Source organism: Sinocyclocheilus anshuiensis, unplaced genomic scaffold (genome assembly GCF_001515605.1).
Source record: "Sinocyclocheilus anshuiensis isolate Anshui unplaced genomic scaffold, SAMN03320099.WGS_v1.1 scaffold144, whole genome shotgun sequence".
NCBI classification, from domain to species: Eukaryota; Metazoa; Chordata; class Actinopteri; order Cypriniformes; family Cyprinidae; genus Sinocyclocheilus; species Sinocyclocheilus anshuiensis.
In genome coordinates, this window is record NW_015555720.1 from 1,066,985 (window position 1) to 1,075,014 (window position 8,030).

At 39.3% G+C, this 8,030-nt stretch overlaps 1 protein-coding gene across 1 annotated transcript in view; it reads left to right on the forward strand.

The window, feature by feature from the left end:
• Positions 1-7,580, forward strand: part of LOC107672372 (putative polypeptide N-acetylgalactosaminyltransferase-like protein 3) — a 9,072-nt gene extending 1,492 nt beyond the window's left edge. Inside the window, exons 2-12 of the mRNA XM_016465531.1 lie at positions 572-854; positions 946-1,129; positions 1,618-1,675; positions 1,788-1,840; positions 3,298-3,495; positions 4,405-4,522; positions 4,687-4,872; positions 4,944-5,081; positions 6,108-6,203; positions 6,646-6,807; positions 6,902-7,580. Of these exons, the coding sequence (XP_016321017.1) occupies positions 572-854; positions 946-1,129; positions 1,618-1,675; positions 1,788-1,840; positions 3,298-3,495; positions 4,405-4,522; positions 4,687-4,872; positions 4,944-5,081; positions 6,108-6,203; positions 6,646-6,807; positions 6,902-7,039 (1,614 nt within the window). The 3' untranslated portion in view covers positions 7,040-7,580. The remainder of the gene's footprint in view (positions 1-571; positions 855-945; positions 1,130-1,617; positions 1,676-1,787; positions 1,841-3,297; positions 3,496-4,404; positions 4,523-4,686; positions 4,873-4,943; positions 5,082-6,107; positions 6,204-6,645; positions 6,808-6,901) is intronic.
• Positions 7,581-8,030: the final 450 nt, after the last annotated feature.

Consider the following 8,030-nt stretch of genomic DNA (forward strand, 5'->3'; position numbering starts at 1 on the left):
GCAGATAAACATCAAATGTTTTTAGTCGTTTCTTGAAGATGGTTAAGGACTCAGCTGCTCGGATTGATTTGGGCAGGGCATTCCACCAGGAGGGAACAGTTAATGAAAAAATATATATGATATGATATTTTGTGGTCTGTTTTACAGCGTTAATTTATATTTATTTCGTCGCTGAATGGTGCGATTGACCAATCAGAATCAAGTATTATAGGGAATGTAATGAAAATAATAATATACCCTGTCAGGATAATAGCAAATGATGTTATTTTGCGTTTCATTTATACATTTATACATCTTTTAACATCTTCGAAAGCATTTTTGTTAAAGTTTACCTAATAAACTGGTAATAAAATGGTATCTAGATGTTGGCAGTGTGAGTGTTTTGACATATAAAGCTGTCATACCTCATGGAAGACTTGGGTTTAAGTCCAGCCCAGGTCATGTTCTCTTCCTAGTCCCCTCCCTTGCTGACTTACTGTCTTTATTACTGTGTATCTCAATAAAATAGACAGTTTATGGGTTCCATCAGTTCAGTGCACATCACACATTACATTTGCTTTATGTTTTTAAGATGCGATTCGCTGGATTCCGAACACCAAAATCTTTCATGGCCTTTGTGATGAGAAGATGGAAAATCTTAATGGTGCTGAATGTGTTTACGATGGCCGGCTTCATCACTTTTTGGGGCAAGTGCAATTTACGCACAACCAAAGCTGTTGGTCAACAGGCGGTGGCTGCTGATGTGAGAGGACAGACGCATCTGAATGGATCTGCTCAGGAGACCAGCATCACTCATGATGTGCTCTTAAAGAGACTGGGATCACTGGAAGATGTGGTGTACAGACAACTGAATGGTAACTTCTTCATTATCATAAAAAACTGCATTATTCACAAAAATGCCCTTTTAACAGAACAAGAAAGCCATGAGTCATTTGTGTTGAATAGGTTTGTCCAAGTCTCTTGGACTCATTGAAGGTTTTGGAGGCCGAGGTAGAGGAGGTCTACCAGCAACACTTATGCCAGAGGAAGAAAAGGAGGCCAAATACCTGAGGGAGAAATATGGCTACAATGCATTTCTGAGTGACAAAATCTCTCTGGATAGATCTATTCCAGATTATCGACCCAGCAAGTGAGTGTCACTGTTTTTTTTTATTTTTACCCTGAAAAATATCTATACAAAAACCTACAGTTTTTGCTCTTGTTGTAATATGGAATGAGTTAACTGACTTAGCAAAGTTATGGCATAGTTTTGTATACTTTGTCATATTTGTCATTTAATCACAAAAACCAACTGCAATAGTTTAGCTAGAATGTCTAGAACCATTTGCTTAAGAGATTTTCCTTTTACCAAGATTAAAAAGTGACTCAGAATCACAGGAAAGTGACATTTACTGTTTCTAAGTTCAGTTAAGTGAGGTTTTATAAAGAAGCTTCATTTTTGAGACCCACTAGGCTCTGTAATTGTTACAGTGAAAATGTGCAGATAAGCAAAGCCAAAAGTGGCTTTTCTTTTGTTAGGAAGTGAAAGGTTTCACAGCCTTGTGTACCAAAGGTTCAAAGAGGTGGTTTGTTTCAAAGACAACAAGATCCTCTGTATCCATGTATGTGTTTTTATAGATGCAAAAAGGCTTTTTATTCCCGTGACCTGCCACAGATCTCCATGATTTTCATCTTTGTAAATGTGAAATCTAAACTTTTTTTTTTACATATTGGAAAAGTATACAACTTAAAAAACCTAACCAGCCTAATATGGTTTACTGGTCTCAATTGGATTAAACTGGTTTTAGCTGGTCACATCCTACCAGGATGGTTTAGCTGAATTTCCAGCCTGGCAAAACTGGTGACCATCTGAAAGTGATTCAAACCCCTCTAAAAGAGGTTTGAGAACACCTAAGACTAGTATTGCAAGGAATGCTGTCACATGCGGTTTTGGCCCTGTTGACACCTGGTATATTAAGATACATTTTCAGTGATCTGGTCACAAGTGGTTAGCCAAGGTGCATTACTGTTTACACCTGTGCTGTTTGTAATTGCCCCCTCATTCACTATTCCCTACATTAGTCCTCTAATATAGTCCAGTTGAAGGAGTAAATGAAAACAAATGAGCAAATTCGTGCGCTATGTGCACTGGAAGGGCTGCCACTTTTGCATAGTTTGCTTGCTGCTTAGTAAACATTTGAAACTAAGCAAACTGTCAGCTCCAGTAGTAATGAAAATATTTATCTTGAACTCTTTCATGGAAACTAGCATGTATAACCCACATTGGACAAGCAGTTTGGAAAATGGATGAATGGATGATTCAGCTGCAGGCGCCATCTTCTGGCGAGACGCGGGAATTAATTCGGTACAACCCTAACATTGCATTATGGGTATTCTCTAGCTGTTGAGTGTACATTGGTTGTACATTCGTTATTGCGGTGCATCATGGGATTGAATGTGTGAAATTGATAACATCCACTATGGTTTTGGACACCACTACAAATGGCTGTCCCCTCAAATAGTGCCTATTTAAGGGTATGGGGGCGATTTTAGACACAGCCCTGGTCTTAACATGTGCTTTAAATGTGTCTTCTGTGACTACTTGAAGACTACATCAGGGGTGTTCAATCCTGTTCCTGGAGATCTGCTTAACTGCTCCAACACACCTGCCTGTATTTATCAAGTGCTCCTGAAGATCTTAATTAGCTGGTTCAGTTGTGCTGTGTTTGATCAGGGTTGGAGCTGAACTTTGCAGGATGGTAGATCTCCAGGAACAGGATTGGGCACCTCTGCTCTACATCCTTTTCATGGATGCGCCAAATGCGATACACAAATACAATTGAATTAAATGGAGCCATTACGCTGCTTACGAGGGAGTGGGAAACCAAGAGAATGGAAAGGGTACAAATGGTAACGCAATTGTAATCAATGTGTTTTGGCACAGCATAGCGAATGTGGAATACATTTTTTTGGAGTGCTTTCTCAAAAGAAGCCCAAGGCGAGTCTTCGAATGCATTTGTCCACATGAACGTCTGCACTACGAAATCAACCCTTTCATAGTGGGCCCTGTTCACAGATGTATTTAGTGTTGTGTTTTCATGAGCAAACCAAACAGATATGAATACCATGTGTAAACAGAGTTTCAGTTCATGTTTCCTCTGTAGGTCCATCTAATTGGCTGATGTGAGGTGAGAAACCAGCCAACACATTCGCAAGCCAGGATTAGATTTAGCTCCACAGCAGAGTTGAAGAAGTGTTATTAGCACTGTGCAATACAGCTTTGCTTATAATGATCTAACCTCTACATCCCCTTGTCAGGGCTGAACCAGTTCTGTCTAGAATCAAAGAGAACCACAAGAGGATCATACTGCCCTCCATAGATAACATTAAAGACGAGACGTTTGAGCTGGAACGCTATGAGAACTCAGGCCATGGTTATAACTGGGAGCTCTGGTGTATGTATATCAGCCCACCGAAACAGTGGTGGGATGAAGGAGACACTTCTGCACCTATCAGGTAGGATCCTACTGGACTTTCATCCATTCTGAACACAGTCCCGGGTTTCATATTTTTCATTTACTTTTGGGATTGTTCACCCAAAATGAAAATTTTCATGAATTACTAACCCTCATGTCGTTCCAAACCTGAAAGACATTCGTTCATCTTCGGAACACAAATTAAGATATTTTTGATGAAATCCGAGAGCTTTCTGACCCTGCATAGACAGCAACGCAACTGACGCGTTCAAGGCCCAGAAAGGTAGTAAGGACATCGTTAAAATAGATTATAAAGAAATGATTATAAGAAATATATAAGAAATGATTGGACAAGTACAGAACACAAAGAGGGCGCAACCTCTTTATAGCAGGACTTGCTTGTCCAGCTGTGGAAATGTCACTTTATATATCTTCTCTGGTTGTTTTAAATCCTCTGAAACATACAAAAAGGTATAGAAGGAAAATACACAGGAGTATTTTTACGTGTTTCACTCAAAGGCTGAAACTAAACAGAGTGCATTGAAAGTTTATGTGACTGTACAAAGTACATTAATATTTAATGATGTTGGCTTGTTTGGTTTGTGATTGGTTTTCTGTTGCTAAACAACTGGCCATGATATTCTAGCACAGCATTGGTTCACACTGTGTTCCTTTGGCACTGCCGTTCAGCACCCATGGTTATGAAAAAAGTATGAAAGTAGCTTAATGCAAAGTGGTCTTAATATAGTGTAAACAGTGCTTATAAAATAAAATATATTTTAGTAGTTAAAAGATACATTTTACACTGCCACTATTCTCAATATATTACATTATTTTCAATTATTTATACTTATTTTTTCAATATTGACATTCATTATTTCTTCGTTGATTATTCAGTATATTAGAGAAGAAACAGCATTGAAAATAAGTGTAAAATCTGTATTTTTAGGACGCCTGCAATGATAGGCTGCTCTTTTGTGGTAAACCGGGAATACTTTGGGGAGTTGGGCCTACTGGACGCAGGGATGGACGTGTATGGAGGCGAAAATATAGAGCTGGGAATCAGGGTTAGTATGCCACCCACATCCATCCGCTAAAGTAGAGCATTCATAACTTAGCCTCCCTACGCTCAGTGCACAGAGCCTTCATTTGAAAAGAATTTTAGTTTTTTTCTTCTAAAATTATGCCAGAACTGAAGTTTGATAGGTGTATGTGTATTTTTAAATCCCAGGTTTGGCTGTGTGGGGGAAGCATGGAAGTTCTGCCTTGTTCCAGAGTGGCCCATATTGCAAGAACAAAAAAGCCCTACCACAGTAACATCGCCTTTCACACTAGGCGCAATGCACTTAGGGTGGCAGAAGTCTGGATGGACCAATACAAATCAAATGTCTATTTGGCATGGAACCTCCCAATGAAGGTAAGCACTTGACATATTTGCAGTATTATAATAATAAATAGTATAATACTTCACTCTCTTTGTCCATACAGAACCATGGCATTGACTATGGAGACATATCCCAGAGACTAGCGTTCAGGAAAAGACTCCAGTGCAAAAACTTTGAGTGGTACCTCGACAATATCTATCCAGAGATGAGGATATACAACAACACTCTCTTTTATGGAGAGGTGAGTACATTAAATGAATAAAGTTGCGGTCACATTTATTATCGTTTGGCAAATTTTCATGGACGAAAGATTTCCCTACACAGAGTTCACAATGGGTTCAATATGGATTTGCAGTGTTGACCAACAGAAAGCTGCTTGGTTTGAAAGTGACTCCTGTGTGCGCTGTGCTTTATACATCACTACAAACTGACAAGATAATGGACCTTTTTTGCCTACAAATTTTTTCTAATGTGACTGCACCTTAACACTGGGTCTCTGAATAACACACCCAAAATTATTTATTCACCCTCATGTCCTTCCAAACCTGTCTGACTTTCTACTATGAAACAAAAAAAAAACACATTTTGAAGAAGGTCCTCAGCGCACTTTTCCATACAATGAAAGTGAATAGGGACTAGGGCTGTTAAGCCCCCACAAATGACAAAAATAACCATAAAAGTGTCACGCAAGTGGTCAGTTTGACTATATTCAAAGTCTTCTGAAACCAATGATATAGTAGTGTGAGGAGTCTACCAAGTTTAAAACCATGATTTGGCTAAAATCTTACCAATCATCTTACTGCAGCATTCAAGTTTTGTACACGTTTATTCAAAAATATTGACAAGTCATGCAATGATTTCATATTAGTTACCACTGTGACACCAAAATGGTGTTTAGAGTCAATGAAGCCAAAACTTAAATTTCAACTGGCTCTTCACACAACGCTAGCGTATGGCTTTAGAAGTCATATGAACCACTTTTGTGAAACTTTTATGATGCCTTTCTGTCATTTTTGGAGTTTAACAGCACTAGTTTTCTGTCAAGGAGCCAGAAATATTCGTAATATACAAAAAAAGCGATGTGATGAGGGTGAGTAAATGGTGACAGAATTTTCACTTTTGTGTGAACCATCACTTTAAGAAGGCACTGCATCGTTAATTATGTCTTAGTTTTATCAAAACAGATTTCATAGTAAGAGAATAACGTTTTAATCAACAAAAAGCAGGCCAAACTATCAGCTGCTTACATCTTTTTAATGTGTTCTAGATACGCAATACCAATGTGACCCATCTGTGTGTGGACCAGGGCATAAAGGAAAACCACACAGCAACTCTGCACCCCTGCCATGGCTGGGGCCCTCAGGTAGAGCGGCACTCCTCACAGCCTATACATCTCCACAGACCTAACTTCCACTAAACCTCTACTCACTCTGCACGCAGGAAATAGGTTACGTCTAGAGGGAGTCTCTTCATGACATATTTCTCCGCATTCTGTTCATCTGGCAACTAAGCAACGAAATGAAAAGATGGCGCGAAACAAGAAAGAAATTCTATTTTCTAGTTATAAAGTCAATCTGGAGACTGTAACTTCTAGATCTAGTCTTGACAAGTTTGCATATCTGCATTGGAGCTTGACCTAGCTAATAATTATAATAAATTAATAGTCATTATGGAACTGCCAAAAACTATCTGGCAAACATCATCAGCATAGGGTGCCAAAATGCCCCCGAATGACTCAGTGACCCAGTTACCAAATCACTGAATGAAATAAATTCATATTATCCCCTCTGTGGTCTATTTTGTAGCTGGGTCGCTACACGAAGGAGGGTTATCTTTTCCTGGGTCCTCTGGGAAGCACTGGTGAAGATACGCGGTGTGTGGTGGACGATAAAATCAGCAGCTACCCACAGCTCCTGAATTGTGAGAAAGTCTCTAGCGTACGCCAGAAAACTTGGCACTTTGCACAGGTGAATGGGTCATGTTTTATATAGAGCACTTTGTAAAAATGGTCCTTTTGCCTTTGATCACTAAAAGGATTCTTTTTATTTTTGTTCCCTGAAGAATGAAGCAATCATCAACCGAGCTACAGGACGCTGTCTTGAGGTAGTGCCGGCTAATATCTACTTCGGCTACGCTCTGATCCTGCGTTCCTGCACTGGCCAGAAGTGGAACATCAAGAATTTGATGAAACAGGACTGAGGGCAGTGAGTCAGCGACCTTAGAAAGTCGGGAATCTCCACAGCCTTCATGGAACTTTAGAAAATGGATCCAGTTTTGTGGAACTCATGGGGTGCTGATCATGTTTGCGTGTTTTGGGTTTTTGGTCTTACTACATTCCACATTACAAAGAATAAGACACTTGAAGACACTGCATACAGTAGGTTCCTCAGATTTCCACCTTCTGGAAAACCTCTAGACATCCTTTCAAAAATTACTGTTCTCTGAGGAACATTGGATTTCATAAGTACCTGCAAGAACTGTAAAGAACATCAATGGTTCCTCCATTAACCTTGCTGCAATGAAAGATTTTGAAGCACATAAACTATGTTGAAGTTACTTAGGTGTGCAGTATTTTCAACCATAGTTTCAACTATGAGAGCAACCAAGTCTTGAGTGCAGAAACCAAAATGACAATTAAATGTTGTAGATGATCAACTGCAAATACTCTGTACATCACTGTATGCATAATTTAAAGGATTAGTTCACTTCCAGAATAAAAAATTCCTGATAATTTACTCACCCCCGTATGATCCAAGATGTTCATGTCTTTCTGAAAAAATTAAGGTTTTTGAGGAAAAGATCTTTCTCCATATAGTGGACTCCAGTAGTGGCCAATGGGTTGAAGGTCCACCACAAATACTTGTCTTGTACTAGCTCTACCTCACGCATTACGTAATTACGCACGCATGATGTAAGTGTGTTCCACTTCGTGAAGTAGACGAGGGTAGTTTATATGGACAGACTCTCAACCCCTCGATCTTGACCGAGGGAGTGAGTCTGCTTCATATGCACACTTCAGGCCGCTCCATAGACCACAATGCAACACGATATGACGTCATCGCAGATCGCGTTTAATTTATCCCCACCCTAAACAACACTATAATATAAATAAATAATATAAATGATTGTTTTTTTTTACATTTATAACAGTCCAAGCACACCTATATACATATAGAATGCTGCACCAAAC